Source organism: Microplitis demolitor, chromosome 10, assembly GCF_026212275.2.
Source record: "Microplitis demolitor isolate Queensland-Clemson2020A chromosome 10, iyMicDemo2.1a, whole genome shotgun sequence".
NCBI lineage: Eukaryota > Metazoa > Arthropoda > Insecta > Hymenoptera > Braconidae > Microplitis > Microplitis demolitor.
In genome coordinates, this window is record NC_068554.1 from 4,668,992 (window position 1) to 4,687,334 (window position 18,343).

The 18,343-nt window shown below is 29.7% G+C and overlaps 1 protein-coding gene across 1 annotated transcript in view; it reads right to left on the minus strand.

Moving 5' to 3' along the window:
- Positions 1-8,414: 8,414 nt before the first annotated feature.
- Positions 8,415-18,343, minus strand: part of LOC103580293 (lysine-specific histone demethylase 1A) — a 201,100-nt gene continuing 191,171 nt past the window's right edge. The window contains exons 10-13 of the mRNA XM_053742158.1: positions 11,425-11,717; positions 10,081-10,293; positions 9,518-9,728; positions 8,415-9,167 (exon numbers count right to left, since the gene is read on the minus strand). Of these exons, the coding sequence (XP_053598133.1) occupies positions 8,995-9,167; positions 9,518-9,728; positions 10,081-10,293; positions 11,425-11,717 (890 nt within the window). The 3' untranslated portion in view covers positions 8,415-8,994. The remainder of the gene's footprint in view (positions 9,168-9,517; positions 9,729-10,080; positions 10,294-11,424; positions 11,718-18,343) is intronic.

Consider the following 18,343-nt stretch of genomic DNA (forward strand, 5'->3'; position numbering starts at 1 on the left):
ATTCGTATAAGTACATATAAATTAATTTAAAAAAATAATAAAATTAAATATTCAATATATGAAGTAACAGAATAATTTATTCATTTGAGTGATTGAAATTAAATCGAACAAAAAATTTAATTAAATAAATATTTATATTCATCTTCCAATAATTAAAATTTTAATTAAATATATATACATACTGTATAGATAATACATAAATGTATGATGATGAATTTATATATTTAATTGAATTAAGAATTAATAAATAAATTATATGTAGTTTAATCTTTTAATAAAGTCGTTAAAATGGAATTAATTACGAAATTAATATTTTATCAAATGAATCAAAAAAATTAAATAATTATGGCAATAATTTTTTTTTCTTTTTTTTTTTAATTAAAGTTGATCAAATTGTTTCTGGCACGAGTAAAAATTTTATGTAATGAAATAATAAATTTTTAATATAATTTATCTGCTAGTACTTGATCTTAATTAATTAAAAAAAAAATAACTTAGGTTCATTATTAATTACTTAGTTAAATTAGCAGTGGAGAAAATGAATTAAGGTAGTGATGAGAATAACGACTTAGCGAAGTCTAGCGAGCGCGGGTGAGATTCCGCGGAAATATAAACGAAAGTTACCAGCCCGACTGTGGGTAACGATCTATACACGTTTTACTTTACAGCAACTTTAAGAACCTGCAGAACTCCTGCACTCTTCTTTACTGTAGACTATATTTACCGAGCGATATATATTTATCATACAGAAAATCGATAGTTAGTTCAGAGTATTATTACGAGAGTATTCAAGATCGATATTTTGTTACTTATACTTTTCACTTTATAGTAACTTAAATTTTTATATATTTACTATTCATATCATTCTACATAAAATTTTTAAAAATTTTTGTTGAAAAATTTTTTTTTTTACAAAAAATAATCTGAGTATGAATGTAGCAGACATCAGACAAATTTTAAATCATTAATAAAGAGAGTAAATAATTGAAAAAATAAAATTTGAAAAAAATGCGCATTTAAAAAATTTTGAAATTAATAAGTGCATTTTTTATAAATATTATTTTTTTAATTATTTATAATTTTAAATTAGTTTTTCTGCTACATTCCCACTCATAAAATAATTATGATCCTAAAGTTAGGGGACAATTAAAAATTTCTGGTCTTTTTTTTTTCAATAAATTAATTAATAAATAAAAAACTAAAAAAATGCACGTAGGAAAAATTTAAAAAACTACAGGTGCAATTTTTTAAAATAATTTTTTTTTATAATTTATCGTAAAAAAAAAAAAAAAAAAAAAAATCATTGGACGTCGGCTAACTTCAGTAATTTGAGAACTAACACGATTTGAAATTTTTTTTTTAATTGAAAATATCAACCACTTTTTATTTTAACAAAAAAGAAAAAGACGGCATCATTAAAATTTTTAGTAAAATATATTATTAATTAATTAAAAATTTTTATAAATTAATAATTAAATTTTTCACATGACATTTTTGCCCTTCAATAATCAAAATTTTAATAATAAAAAAAATATTTCATATCATAGTTTTTTTACTAAAAATTTCTATTGACCATTTTACCCCAATTTCATAAAAATGAAAAATAATTAAATTTCTTATGTAAATAAAAATAAAACACCTTCAAGTTTAAATCAAATAAAAATTACTTTCTTTTTTTTTTTAACTTTTGTTCCTTTATGCAAATATTATTAATTAATTATCAAAATTACAATGCAATGTTAATATAAATTTAATATATCAGGAAAATAAATAAAAAAATTTTCCAAGCTCACCCGCTGTTTGTTAAGTAAAAAATTTAACTCTCGTACTCTATTACATTTAATTAATTTTTTTTTTCATGAATGCAATAAAGTCTAAAACTTTTAATAACCTCCATGCATTCATAATGCCATGGAATAATATATATATTTATAATTAAATATACAAAGCATATAATTAAATGTTGGATACCAAAAATTTTGTGTGGCCATAGTACGTAAATAGAGATGAATAGAAGGATAATAAAATAGCCGGGAGCTGACGAGGACCAATATACTATTATTATACATGTATATATAAATACATATATATTATACTATATGTTGTATTGTATTGCATTTAAATGTAGTCATGCTTGCATGCATACTCCCAATGTCTGTGTAATTTTAAATTTTGTAGCTGCACATATTGTTCTCCTCTACTTTGTTCTCTACGAAACAAAAATTATTATCAAGCTTTGCTTTCATACATATTTCATTAAATTAATTTATGAAAATTTAAATTTATTTTTAAAATTATTAATAATAAATACTAATTAACTCGGGACTGATAATTATTTAATTCAAAATTTTTCATTACTCTCACAAATTTTTTTTTTTGGTCTAATGTCTGGTAAGAAATTTTTGAAAATTAATTCTTTGTTTATGGAGGATATAATGAGAATTTTGACGGTGAATATTTATAGGAAACGTGACATCGCATCTAAAATTATTTGCTTGGTAAAGTTCACAAATATGAAGGAGAATGTCAATTTAACTTATACTATATTTTGGTTAAAGAGTAAATAGATGTTTTGACTTGAAATTACGAGCTAACTATTTGAAATATGAAAAAAATATATGAAAGCAATATTGTAGAGAATTTAATTCTTTTTAAAAAAGGTATCTTTGAGTTTTTATGTAAATTCAATATTTATGCTTGAAATTTAATATTAAACTACAGTGGCGCGCATTTCATTTGACATGATTTTATTTTGCGAACTTTGAGTCGAAATTCCGGGGTAACTGTGCAATTTACGGTAAAAATAACTCAGTAAAAATTTTTAGCAATTTAAATACTCTACAAAAATGGTCCTTATCAATTTTAATGTAAACCCAATAGTTCAGGCGCTAAATAATCAAATTCAGTGAAAATAAAAACCCTTTGACACAAATGTGTAAATAAAAATAATTTACTCGCTTGGTTTTATATTAATAAATAAAATAAAATAAAAATAAATAAATAAGCCTCATAGTCACTCGTATCACGTCCACATAAAGATCGGCATCGACTTATCCAGTAGCTCAGTAAGACTTTTAAGTACAAAATTTAAAACTTAAATCGGTAGTAAATTAGCAGTGGATTGGCCCCCAAAGCAGCCGATTTAAAGTCGCTGGTTTGCGCGACACTAAATTACTCGAATAACGAGACATTAGTGGGTACAGACACGTTCCTAACCGCGAGATACTACAGCAAGGGCACGCCAACACCGCCTGGGGGATAAATGGGGTGCAATCGACCAGAGGGTAAAGGAGTCGGAACTAAGGGGTAGGAGTTTACTATGGATAGAACCAGAGAATGGGATAACTGAATCTTGGATACCTGAATGCCTCAATACTAAGTTTGGTTTGGACCGAATGGAATGGCGACTAGAAGCTTGTGGCGCCACTGTACTTGTCCTACCTAACCCACTAATGTGTGTGTGGGTGGGTTAGAGGTGGACTGGGAAGTGAAAACCAAGTGAATAGCTTCTTCGAGTAAACTTTCAACAGAATATTATTAGACCACATATTTTTTTTTCTTTTTCGTCGGACCATTTACTAAATAAACAAATAAAATATTACTACACTGTAAAAAATCGGGAGTGAATTCGGAGTGATTATGATTTTTTTTTAAATCCGAATTCACTCCGTCAATCAAAGTTTCGGAGTTTGAAAAAAAATTACTCCGCATATAAGGAGTAAATGGGAAGTTTGTCTTTTCAGCGGAGGGATTTCGGAATGGTCTGGATTTTATTTCAATCCAATTTGGGGTTTTGAAATAAACAGTCATCTGCGCCCTTTTCACTCCGGATTTAATCCGCGATCATTCCAAAAATTTTTTACAGTTTATATAATTTCTATAAGAAAATGATTTTATAAAATTTTCCAGACAGTGATTATTTTAGATAAATATTTGCAATTTTAAAAAAACATTATCATCGAACATTTGGAAACTAAAAAAAAAGGCATAATTTTAAGTAAATAAACTGATTTTAATTCCCCAGTTTTTTCTGTGTTTTAAATAAAACACTATAACTTATTAAATATCAATAATGTACAGTGTAAAGTCTTGTGGCCTATATTATAGAAATAAAATTATTAGCATGGGAGATCGAAATAGATAAAAAAAAATTATGAGTTATGTTAATGGCAAATCACTAATCAAAGTTTACTTACCTATTCACCTAAGCATCTTTTAACTGCACTAGTATAGAAGTAAATCATTAAGAAAATTGTTAGCAGTAAAATTGTTTTCGCCATTTTGAATCTATGACTCTGAAAAAATAATATCATTATTATTTAAATAAAATATTCTGATTGTACTGTCAAGTTAATTTTCTAAAAGTGTGAATATTTATTAATTTTTACAAATTTAGTTTTAGAGACTAATAAACAGAATAAATATTTCAAACTTTTTACTTAGATTTTCGATGACCTCAGCCATTTTATAGATAAACAAAATCATTACTTATACAAAAAAAGGTTTTCTAAGAAATTCAGTTCTGATCAATTTAGAAAATTCATAAATTAAATTTTCAAAATCAAATCTGGTGATAAATATATGAAGAAAAATAGGCTTTAGAAATCTAAAAATTTATTCTGAAAGATCATCATTTTATTGTTTATTTTTGTTTCTACGGCTCTCATTTAATCGAAAAAAAAAACTAGGGTAGACCGGGTTGGTTGTCACAGCGGTCATTGATGGCGATCGGTTCATTGATCGGCGTAAAGACATCACCTCCCTTTCAACACCAATCAATGTTCATATTCCGTTCGTTGTTTTCTTTTATGACCACTGTGACAACCATACCCGGTCTTTCTGATAAAATAAATTTTTAACACTGTTTTCTACTGATAAAATTGCGTTTCGGTTTCTTCAGGAAGTCGCTAACAGAAGATTTTAAAAAGAGTTGGATAAGATGTATTTCATAAATATTTTTCCTGTAGATGTCACCAAGTCAGTGATCGATAAATTAATTGGTGCTGATATTGTTAATAAGATAATAATTACTATCCGAGTGTAAAATTGATAATTTTTGACGCGTCGTAAATCATGAAAAGCAGCTTGGAGGGTAAAATTCTATTATTATAACCATAATATATATTATCTTGTGTATGGTCGACTTGACACAGACAAAATGCTCGTGGTGTGAAGGAGATACGATTAGGCAGGTTGATTTGCCAATAATGTAACCATTGGCTCGAAGTAATGTGAAAATTATTATTTTTTTTTTTTTCATTTTTCAACTGTTAAAAATATTTTTTCCATTGTACATTTTTCCATTGTATTTTTGTACAATGGACGTTATTGAGCTCTATTGTATTACGGTATCTCAAAATGACATCATCTATACGTGTTCAATCGTCATCAATTTATAAACAGTCCACATGCTCGATAATAAAATATCAAAACCGCTGATGTTTTATCTATTTTTAAATTCTGTCCCCTGTTATCGATTCCGTTCTCTGATAGGCTAACTACCCCCCCCCCCCCCCCTTCATTCTTCCGTTAAAATCCTTTTTTTTCACTTGGAATTTTAATTGATCCCTGGAAATTAAGCTTAGCAATAAAAATTAATGATTTAATATATATTTTTTAGAGCAAAAGTGAATTTTTAAAAATACAAATCATTTATTGACTTGGAAAATTTTTTGTTATTGAAAAAAAAATTAATTAGAATTTTGAAATATTTTAAGGTTAGAAATCAAAACCGTGAAAATTAATCCCTGCTTAAAAAATCCGATGGAATCTTATAGCTGTGTGTACAAGGCCCTATAAACTATAGCACTACTCATAGAACTCATTCATTCTTATAAAATCTCTATAAGAATGTATGAGAATCTATTGGATTCTATGAAATTTTCTAAACAGGGATGACTGGTTTCGAATACTACTACGCGCAAAAATAGAATTAAAGTAGTATCTTATACACCATGTAGAATCGGTATAATACTCAATGTCACTAAATATATACAATAGTTTATGTAATGAATGCATGAAGAAAAACGCCATTAAATGTCTAAATTCAGTGTCATGCAGTTAGAGGTAAAAAGTTAATTAACTATTATTAAAAAAGATTTATAAAATTGTATACTTTGTTTAATATTATTCAATTTAAAAAACTTAAATATTTAATAGACATATATATAAGGTTATATATATAAGACATATATATATATAACGTTATAAAATTCAGCTGACGTTGCCTTGATCTACACATGTGTGTGCTGAATAATTACAGGCGCATGCGCAGTCTAGAAATTTTGGTTATATTAATAAAGCAGCTAAATTCAAAGTGACGTGATAAAAGAGAAAGCTGATTAGTGATTGGCTTGAATATAAAAATAAGTGTTTTAATATATATTAAACGAATCGTTTGACCAATCAGAAAGCATTGTATTTTAATATAAAAGTTTATGAGACTGACTTTAGCCAATTAGCGGCGTATTTTTCGGCATGAGTTAGATAAAAAAAAATTTTTATATCAAAGTCTGGGTGCTTAATAAAATTTTTTAATTACACGTTATTCTATTACACAGCATTTGTATTATGAGACAATATTGTCGAAAATAATATCGTAGGCATTAAATTTTCTCACACACTGCACCGAATATTGCCACTGTACTTACCTTCAGCATGTTATGTGTGCATAAATACATGGTAATTGCAGCGCATAGTTTAGGGTGTGCGTAGCGGTGACTCGGCTCGGGGCATGCACACCGCGGGTGTTCATTAATTGCAGGGGACAAACAGATGCACGTGAGCGGGAATATGCCGTCTACATAACATACATTACAGTCCAAAACACTCCACTGAATTCACTCATTTATTTAAAACTTTAAAGCCCGTTGCTGGAAAACCTCTCGAAACTTTCTTTTTTTTTTTCCTAACCGAATTTTTTCCGGCCGCGTAAAAAAACAATAGGACTGAAAAAATAAATAAAAGTCGACTGGAATCAATCATGGACTTTTATACAGAAATTTTTTGAACAAACAGGCAAACAGTTAAAAGTGGCTTTTGTGTTCCAAGGGCTTTTCTATCGACTACTCCGTGTACTTTTTATTGATTCAATCAAATAGCTACACGTGGTAGCAATAAATATTTATAAATGGTAAATTAAATTAATTTTAAAAAGTTTTGTTTTGTTTTTCAGCCTCAACATCTTTTACACATGATTTATTTTTTTTTATTATTTAGTATATTTATATATAATATACCTCTATAGACATAATCAAAGTTGGATTTTTCAATTCCCTTTTTCTGATATTTTATATATTAACGCTCTGATCTGATTTAAAATTTATTTAACTTTTTATTTTAATCGCATTTATCGATTTTTGTTCGAATTCATTGATTTCATTGAACGAAATTGTAAACAAAAATTAAAAAACCACTTGCTCATCAATTGTTTCCAATTTTTTTTTTTTTTTTAGCAAAAAAAAATATTAAGTTCAAAGAACACAAAATTGCTAATAATAGTGGCGGGTTTTGGGGTTGGTCTGCAGGGTTAGCCGGTTTTCAAATTTATTAATTCATTATTAGAGGGTAAAATGGCCAGTTCAAAATTTAAATAGCAGAAAATATTAATTACCAATTTTTTAAAATGATTAATTTTATATGACTATTTTCCTCTTTGCTCATTAAATTTCTAATCATGGAAAAATTTCTCTAACTAAAATTTTTCGAGAAAATTACTCGTGTAAAAAAATGTTTTCATAATGAATTTAGATTTTTACGACGAAACTCAGACCGTGACACAAATATGACTTTCATCATAAGTTTGCTTCAATTTTTCGTCTAGTAAATCCGTATCAATTATAAAATTTATTTATCTCGTCTTTGATTTGAACTGGAAATGACTTTGGTAGAAACTTGACTGAATTTTTACTACATTAAAAATTTTGTCAAATTTATCGATTCAAAAATTACCAATAAATTTCTTCTACCAAGTACTTGGTTTACGTAAGCCAATTTTGATTGTGAAATTAATTTAGCGAACGAACTTCGGATCAAAATTAAACTGTCATTATTTTGTCGTGATTAAAGTTGCTGATAAAAATTTATGATGAAAGTCATATTTGTGTCACGAACTGAGTTTCATGATGAAATTTAGATCTAATTTCATTGTAAATAAAAATTATTTTTTACCCGGGGAGTTCACCAGAATTGCTGGAACCCTTTACCTCACTTTTTAAAAAAAATTTTTTTCTTTATTATATTTCAAAAATACCCGAATTTCGTCCAATTGATTAATGAAGAGTAAAATGACCACCTGAAAATATTCAGTGAAGATTTTTTTTACAAAAAGCCCTTTTTGATTTCTATTAATTCCATTAAATAACTATATCCGGTCATGTAAAATATAAAAAAAAAGTAAATGAAATAAATAAAAATATTTTTAAAAATTTATTTATTTTTTAAGGAAAAATTGATTTACAAATCATTTATTTATTTGGAAATTTTATTTTAATTATTTTAATTGTCACGATACTCCCTTTATATATTATATGTATTTGTTAGCAGTAGAAAGTAATTCAAAGCATTAACAAAGCCAACAATGTAACAACCGTTTTAATCGATCGATAAAAATTCAATAGCTTCTAAAACTGATGCCAGCAGATTGTAGATAAAAAAAAACCTTTTTTGTTTAGTTATAGGTCTCGAGAGTAGACTCCCTTCTGGATTTCTATTCAAACTCAGATTCAAAGTCATAATGAAAAAGTTTGTAGAGAAAAAGATTTAATGAAAAAAGAAAAAAAAAGTTAACGCACAAATGAAAAAAAAAAAAAAAAAAACTACGAAACTATTGAAGCGGAAGGTTGGTAGTTTATGTTTCGACTGTAACTTTTTCGGGTTTTTGATAAAAGTATTTGGAATGGAATGAGTGAAATTGGATGGTTTTCTGCACAGTGGAGGTAAAATTATTTAAAAATAGTGTTGTTAGAAGATGCGTTGAACGGGGTATTTTCTGGTTTATTGAGATGCACTGGTTGCTGATGTTGCCGGTGAGTTGGTTGTGGATGTTGGTATGTTTGGCGGCGCGTAAGGACTTCCGCAAAGCTGATCTGCTATTCTACCGCCCTCGCGCAATCCACTCAGAAATGCGCCGTGCACTGTAGCTGGATAGTTTCTGATTGTGTGCTCACCTGTCATGGTTTCGTAATCAAAATTTTATTTTATCAATAATAATGATAACATTTCAAAGCTCAAAAATAAAACGAGCTAACAAATTAATTTCTCTAACTAAAAAAAATTTTTTTAAGCGTAATTCAGATTTTCAAAATTTAATTCGCTATAACTTTGGTTCTAATTATGAAAATTTTTTTTGACAAGTTACAGATAAAGAAAAAATTCTTAATTTAAGTTTGGGTTGATCTTTAACAATAAGTTAAAAATAAAAATTTTAAGCCATTAGATTACGAGATAATTAAAAAATTAACATCTGTTTAAAAAATAAAAAAAAATAATGAGCTATTTTGCTCCGTGGAATAAATACCAGCAAAGAAGACTCGTGGAAGTGGTTGTGGTGCGCCGGACGGGTGATTCGGCGGGGCTGGCGGTGCAACAGGAGCAGCAAGAAGATCGTAATCACTTCCAGAACTGCCTACCGCGACATAACTATAGGACCCGCGTGCCCATGGATCCGCGCGCCACCGCGTAACGACACTCTCACGCGGTTGTGGCACGACTTGGTTGCCAAATATACCCTGGAAGTAATGAACAACAACAAACAACAATAACCAAATGTTTAGCTATATATTAGATAACTTTAAACCGCAGCATCGTGTTCGCCAACAAAACTCTCGTGCTCTACGTGCTTCTAGTTATACCTACACCCACACAATCATACACTCACACTCACACACTAACGAACTGCAAGTTAAGATACAAGACACTAGATCGTATTACTTGATTTTTACTTAGTAGTGTGCATGTGTGCGTGCGTATGTGTGTGTGTGTGTGTGTGTGTGCAAATGGATAATATATATTAGTGAGCCATGTAACATACTCGGTTGGGTGAGCAGGCATCCAAGTATATTAGTTAGACACACGACTTACTTTTAACACAGCAATGCAGCGACCGACAATAACGTCGTCACTGACATTTTCCATAACGCAAGCAGCCTCGCCTGCAACAAGAGCCAAGAGAACGGGTGCCTTGTACAAGTTCCAGAACAGAAATAGCTCACCGCGGGAGGCTGTTGTGCTACCAACATGCCCGAACAAATTAGCTGTTGGATCCCAAAAAATACGCTCAAAACACAGCACAACCTGCAAATTAAATAATCACGCACATGTTTATTTCGTGTCTATACTCCTTTTTTTACCGTTAAATACTTTTTTTATGGCTTGTAATTTTTAAGTTAAACAAAAAATTTTAGGGGGTTTGAAAGGAAATATAAAGACAGAGGGGTAAAATGGTCTTTTTAAAAATTTGATAAATTTTTTTTTCAAAACCAATAAATTATTATATAATAGAGGGTCAGTGTAAGGGTGATGTGTAAAACTAAAAATGCTGTGGTTTTTTTATGGTTTATCTGCTAAAAATATTATTTCATTGACAAATGTTTTTTTTTTTCTAATTTGAGGATATCTCGGCTGCCCAATTTCAAAACACAATAAGGAACAAATTTTTCTGAGTCAGTTATTTACGTTTTGAATTTATCATTTTTATTTAACTATAGAATCATGTGGGGCAAGTGTGCGCAAACCCATGCATTTCAGTTCGAAATGAATGGGTTGGCGCACACTTACCCACTTCGCACACTTGCTCCACATGACTCTACTGTTCTGTTCAATCGTTTGAATTTAATTTTTTCAAATAACATATTTTTTATGGTGGATTTATTTGGTAACTTTTAGCATAATTATGTCTTTGATTTTCTATATGGGATTCTGAATAAAAATTTTAAATCATAAAATTAACTGTTTTGCTATTTGAAATCACGGCTTTAGAATTTTGAAATTTTTCGATCCGCATTTTTTCCCTAGTAATTTTTAAACCGGCAAAAGTTGAGACACTACTAATAATTTTAGTAGTTTCAGGGTTTTTTTTATTTTCTGAGGTTAAATGGTCACCATAAAAATTTTCCGATTTTTTTTTCGTATAATTTTTTAATTTTTCTTATTTTAATTCTTAAGAATTTATTATTACAGATAGATATGATATTTTTAATAAACATCGATGATAATTACAAAGTGGGGGTACAATGGTCACATAAAAATTTTTGGTAAAATAATTTGTTACAAAATTAAAATATTTTAATTTTTACTGGAGAAAAATAATCAGATTTTAAAATTTCCATTTTTTTAATTTTTAAAAAATTAATAAAAACTTTGCGACAGCAATTTAAACATCTTTTGGATTATAACTACACAAAATAATAATAGTATACACGGTACCTTATTTAAGTTACCAAATCCAAGACGTTGAATCGCCTGCGACTTCCAATCCGGAAGTGGCGGGTCGAAGTTTACTGCCGAGGGTGGCGTTGAAGCTTTTAAAACCCCAAGTGGCAGCGTCACCAGAACCGCGTCAGCTTTGTGGACGGTTACATTGGTGTGTGGACTTCTAGAGGGTGCTGCCCATACTTCAACACCGGTATCATTGTATCGGACAATTCTTACCGCGGTGTTTAATCGGATATCGAGTCCCTCCGAGAGCGCAACCGGCACACACGAATAACCATTTCTAACTGCAATAAAAATAAAAACAATAAATAAAAATTTTATTAAGCATCAAATAAAATTTTATACAGCCATAAAAAATACTCGTAATAAAAAATTACGTTAATAGTTTTTCCTTTTAATAAAAAAAAAAAAAAAAATAAAGTACGTCATTGATGTCGCAGTTTTTTGTTGATAAAAAATTGAATTCACGAAATAAAAATAAATGATAGCATCCATTGAGATAAGGTTTAGATGACGCACGTGAGACAAACGACGTAAAGGGCGGATTGAAGAGAGAGAAGTGAAAAGGAGTTGGACGTTGGTGGGACATTCAAATTCCATAACCGTGAGCGTACGGTATGTTCTAATAATGACGCGCATGTATCTCTGCTCGTGGGTTAATTACGACGATGCTTGTGCGTGGCTACCATCAGAGCAACTCTTGTGGCGTAGTCCATTTCGTTAATTAAAATTTATGCCGGCAATCTGTTAGCCCGGCGAAAGCCTCGTAATTTAAATTTGCATTTTCGTTCATCGATCCCTTTATTACTGTTGCCAAGTACTTGGGATATCTTGAGATATTTATTTATTTTTTCACATACATATAAGTGGTATTTAAAATCAAAATCGGTATTTTTTACGATAAAGTTACTAACAGAGTTTCGAACTGTTTAAAAATTAATACAGTAACTCACTTCATATTTACTTTTGTTTTATTTGTCTGCGACGTTGCGCCGAAGCTATTGGAGTTAGAGAAAAAAATTATTTTAATTTTTTGTAGAAAATTTTGTGCTCTACAAAAAAAGTTCAGAGCAAAATTATCATAGGACTGATAGTTTTTAAGTTACAAGGATTTAAAGATTTTTCGTCACTAGTCACGTCATGGTCGCAGACCGTCAGCGGACCGTTAATAAAATGACGGACTGTCACAATTATGCCGACATCTTACAATTTTTTGTTACTGATCAAAATTTGTGTCAAAAATTTTTGACGATACGAAATGACGGACTCTGACCAAAATTTGTGAAATTTGAAAATTATAATCTTTATAATAATCTTGTCTCAGCTGTTTTATAGAGCCTCATATGTTTTACAAAAAAAGCCTTATCCAAAATAGTTGTAAAATTTTTTTTTAAATTACACCCTAAGTATTTTACAAAAATTTATTTCCATTCTCTTTCTAAGACTAAATGCTAATAAATTTAAATATTCAATATAAAATTAAATTTAATTATCATTTTCATCAATAAAATTACCACACAAGCAATAGTCGTTAAAACAAATACGCTCCCATTTAAACTAAATGAGAACACACTTAAAAAAAAGTAAAACCGCTCATGTATTATAACTTCCCACAATAAATAGCTTAAATTCTAAAATAATTTACCGTCAGACAGACAGTATTCTCTTAAAGTGAGTCGTAGTCAATAAAATACCCGAGTTTATTTCGCTTATAAATATAAAAATTTTTATTTTATTTTTAAAAAAAAAATTAAAATCATCACCTCGCCTCACCTCTGTCCAAAAAAAAGGTCTAGCAACCCAGAATCGCTGTTAGTGTATATACATAAACATTTGATCGTGATACGATGCAAGCATCTGCACTTTCTCTACCATGTTCCTGGATCAAGAGTCGTGCATTCGCACGCGATACTTGGTAATTTTTTACGAGCTCTTATGTCTTCTAGCACACGTCGAGCTCTATAAATGTTATACATACATATAGATATAGATAGAAATATTTATTAAAAATTATTGGCAATAGTGTCGAGTCTTTTCTCCCATAAATAATCATTACTCACCGACATGTAATCGAAATCGAAAGCGAAGATAAAAAAAAAATTGATACAACCCGTTGAGGTTTTTCTCACCCCCGCGGCGTACATATGTATATATATGTAGATATATTTGGATGTATAATGTATAAGTTAACATGGACCGCCCTCCTGGTTGTTTAAACCATCACACATCCTCCATCATTTTCGTTTACACCCGCCATTATTGCATCGTCAAACTCGTTCGCACATTGCACCAGCACCATAACACACATCGGCACTAGCCAATTAAAACAACGTTAACGATGCGTTCCGCGTTTATGCATTTCACCACTTTTAGATTTATTATTATTATTATTATTATTATTATTATTGATAATGTTTATTTTTTTTTATTTGCAGATTTATATTTGCATTTTTTTTATTCGTTTTGTTGATTTTGTGAATCGCGTAAGCTCGATTATCTATCTGATTGCTGATGGCAATTATAAAGACTTTGATATATTTTTTGAGCAAATATGGTTTTGGTATAAATTTATATAAAATTGATTAACTGATATTTATACATATACATACATTTTTATGCATGAGATATCAAAACGAAAAAAAAAAAAAATTTTAAAAGAGATTGACCCACCTGCGAGAAAATTTCAAAACTTTCTGTTGTTTTCGAGCTCGGGAGGATGAGTCTAGATTATCTGTAGAATTTCTATAGAATTTCTTAGACGGCGATCCTGATCAAAATTAAGGCGTCTGATAGATGCATCAAAGCCTGGGGGTATCAGAAAAATCTTTTGGAAGCATAGTCGGAATAGTTTCCTAGGACCTCAAAACGTCGAGATCTGATGAAAACTCGATTTTCGAAAATCGGACAGAAAATAATGACCCTTTTTTCGAAAATTTTCAGTTTTCATAGCGGGAAGTTAAACATTTTTTTTCAATAGTCGAGTATTGACATTATGATGGTAGAAAATTGATAAAAATTGGGACTCACTGCCCATAACCAGAAAAAAAAATCAGTCTATCGGTTGACTCTGCGGGCCAGCCCCAAAATTTCCCGCTGTTTTCAAACTCCTTAAGCTCGAAAATACTTTTGTATGCCTTCGTTTTCGAAAAATAACGTTTTTTACCAACGTTACTACAACGATATCTTTCGAACGAATTCACTGCTTGAGACGGTTGAGGTGACAATCGACGTGTTTTATTGAGTTTTAGGGCGATTGGATTTTGGAAACAATCCATCGAGCGAATTATAAGTTATTCAAAAAAAAACATTTTTGAAAAAATTTTATTTTTGAAATATCTCCGAACGTACCCTACCGATTAAACTCATATTTTCAGTGCTTATAGTAAATAACAAGCCGCGTCGAATGACACCTCGATTATCAAAATCGGTTCATCCGTTCAAAAGTTACAGTATATTTACATACATACATACACTCGAACATCATCTTGTAGTCAGAATAGCTTCCTAGAACCTCAAAACGTCGACATCTGATGAAAACTCGATTTTCGCAATTCGGGGTGAAAACAATAACTTCCCGAAATTTTTGAAAATCATCGATTTTCTTAGCGGGAAGTTAAAAATTCAATTTCAAAAAATAGCTCAATTTCCTTTTTAAAATCAACCCTTTAATTTTACCATCAGAAAAAAAAACTTTTCTTCAATAACTAAATCATAACCATCTTGAAAGTTCCTATAAATAATTTTTATCAAAAAATAACGATTTTAAAAATATCCAATCATTATTATTCATCGAAATTTTCTCATCTACTTCATTCTAAATTTACTAGCGCCCGATCCGTTTTTATCTGAAACATCTCTCTCAGCACTTTGCAAAACTTAAATAAATTAAACCCTGACGGAAACGAACAATTGACACAAGTACAAATATAAATTTGTTAATCCAACAATCGTGTAATAATTTTCCAATAGTCCAGAAATAAAAAACCCTATTCTCTTAAATTAAACATCAATTCGTTGCTAAAAAAAGATGGACCCACTTTTTTGATTAATAATAGAAAAAAAAACGGTGATTTTTTTTTTTTTTTATTATTATTTGCTTTGTTTACAAGTGTGTCACTTGTATATGAATATTAAATAAATGAATGTATACATATATATATATAAATATAAATATAACCCACCCTCACAACCGTCGTGTCGTCTGTTTGATCTTAGCTCTCACCATAGTATATTTTGACGGTGAGTCGAACAATTTGTATGCCACGGTGGTTTTCAATTTACATTTAAATTGGTTGCTTATGGCGTTCTGTCGCTCGACGGGAGTCGAAACCGAGTAGTATACTGTACCGTGTTAGGGAACAGTCAAATACTGAAAGATCCGCGAGTGTAGCAAAAACGAGAGAAAGGTTTACTCTGACTAGAGGAAATGAGTAAGATAAGGATAAAGATAAAATAATAATAATAATAATAACAATATTAAAACAAGTAAACTCAAATATACGGATAAAGAGAAAGAGAAAGAGAAATAAAAAGAGAAACAGGCAAAAGGGCCCCCATAAAGTTCAACGAACCCCTCCTGAGTCCAGAGTGAGTTTTTACGTGCCGATGCTCAGCCTTTATACTGGCAACCATTCAATCGGTAACATACCACCGGTTTCTGCTGGCACATTGCTTTTTAAAATCTACAAGTGGGGTTTGCGCTCGCGAAAACTTGTGATAAAGTTGATAGTAGCAAAAATCCTTCCACATGTATAAATATATATAGATATTTATGTATATGTATAGTGGGATAAAGGTACAAACTGAATACTCTCTTGTCCTCAGGCTTTTTAATTCCCTTGTCCCACTGGATTCCATACTACCACCGACACTTTGTACGTGAATTATTCCAGCAAATTGGATTTACCGCGCTTTACAATCCACGAATTTTATCTGAAATTGCCACATCAAACCCCTGCGAGTACTACTATCGACCATCACACGTTTTTATTTTATTCATTTGCTAATGTTTCACTTTTTGGTCTCTCAGATATGTTTCATGGATTTTTATGATAATAATTACGCTAAAATTTATACACCACACAGTTAGAAATTTTGTGTTAGATTCAAGACAAATCGTGTGTTGCAAACGGTCTACACAAATTTTTGTGTTAATTCAACACATTGCGTTTATGCTGATCTTTAACACAAATTTTATGTTAAATAAAATTGAACACATAAAATCTGTTCTTTTGACAGAAAATTTGTGTACATTTAACAGAACATTCGTGTAAATTTAACACATTTTTCGTGTTAAAATCAACTAATAAACATAAGCACATAACCTAACCAACTCAAGTATACTGATCTACCCTTAGTAGAAGATGTCAATTTAGCAAACAATTGAATCGGTTCAAAAAGATATCAAAGTTATCTAAATTTAATTGAAAAATGTATATATTTAATTGTAAATAAATTATAATCCAAATTTCCCTGCAGACGATACTTTGCTTGGTTTAGTAATTAAGAATTGCGCGGGAACGTTTAGTCAAACAACACAAATTTTGTGTTAATTTTCGAATAACACAAGGAATGTCTTACATTACAGATTTTCTAATCATTTAACATAAAAAATATGTTAAAGTAAAGTAACACAAGCGGTTTGTGTTGAATCAACAGATTTCTGTGTTAAAAATCAACACAAAAAATTTAACCAAAAATTTTTTTAACACAAATGCATAAAATTTCTAATTGTGCGAGAGTTTAATTTAATACTCAAACTAAGGGTCGTAGTAAAATTTACTCCTAAAAAAGTGAATACGGATTCAAATGAAATCTAGATCACTCTGAAATCACTCTGCTGAAAAAACTCGTATGCGAAGAGATTTTTTTCAAATTTCTCAACTCCAAGTGACGAAGTGAATTCAAATTTAATTAAAATCCGTAATCACTTGGAATTTTTACAAAGTACTCACTAATTTCGGTTAAAATAATTTAAAAAAAAAATGAATTAATTTTTTTTATATACTTTTTTGGGCAGTTTCCAAAATTCATAAACTTTTTTTGTCGTGATCTCAAAAAGTTTTAAATAAAAATTTTGATCACTCAATAATTAGAACCCAAGTTCCAAAACTGAAAATCTCTAAATTTTTCTCCCAGACCAAAATAATTTTTTTTTTTTTTTTTTTTTTTTGAGTTTAATTAAATTAAAATTTTTGAGAAAGAATAAACAACTCCGTTGAATCTCTTACACAAGCATTCACTTAGTCAAAATTAAAAAAATGGTAACAAAAGAGCTCGGGAAACAATAAAGCCCCCCATGCACCAGCAGTAATTACCTCGGAATTATTGCACCGGCATTCACGGGGTTCCGAAGATACTCAGCATATCCCAACTTCAAACTCGTGGGCAGAAGAATGGACAAATGTGTTTTATTTAAAAGACCGACCAATACCAATACCTGCTTTCTTTACTCTTAAATATTTTTATTTACTCCCTCATTTAACTTTTTTTTTTTTTTTTTTTTTCTGTTCTTTTTCATGAACTTTTTTAACAACACGCCCATTATTTGAAATACTCCTACGCAAACTCTTTAACATAATCTTTACTGTAATTTTATAAAAATTCAATTTACAGCAACGACCTACGTGAATAAACCCTTCGGGAATCACTTTGTATATCCAGTGATTTACTTGATTTTTAAATATTTTCTTGGACGTAATTCCTGCTTATTTCCCGATGCTGATAAAACTCATATTATTATATAAGTAAATATATAAACCGATTATTGGAACATAGATATAAACTGTGATAGTGATATTGTACACTCAGTATACGATTGTTATCATTTACATTTACCGGAGGGCAAAAAAAATTAATTTAATGCAAATTAACTTTTAAAAAATTTTTTTTTGTAATTTATTTTTTCGGG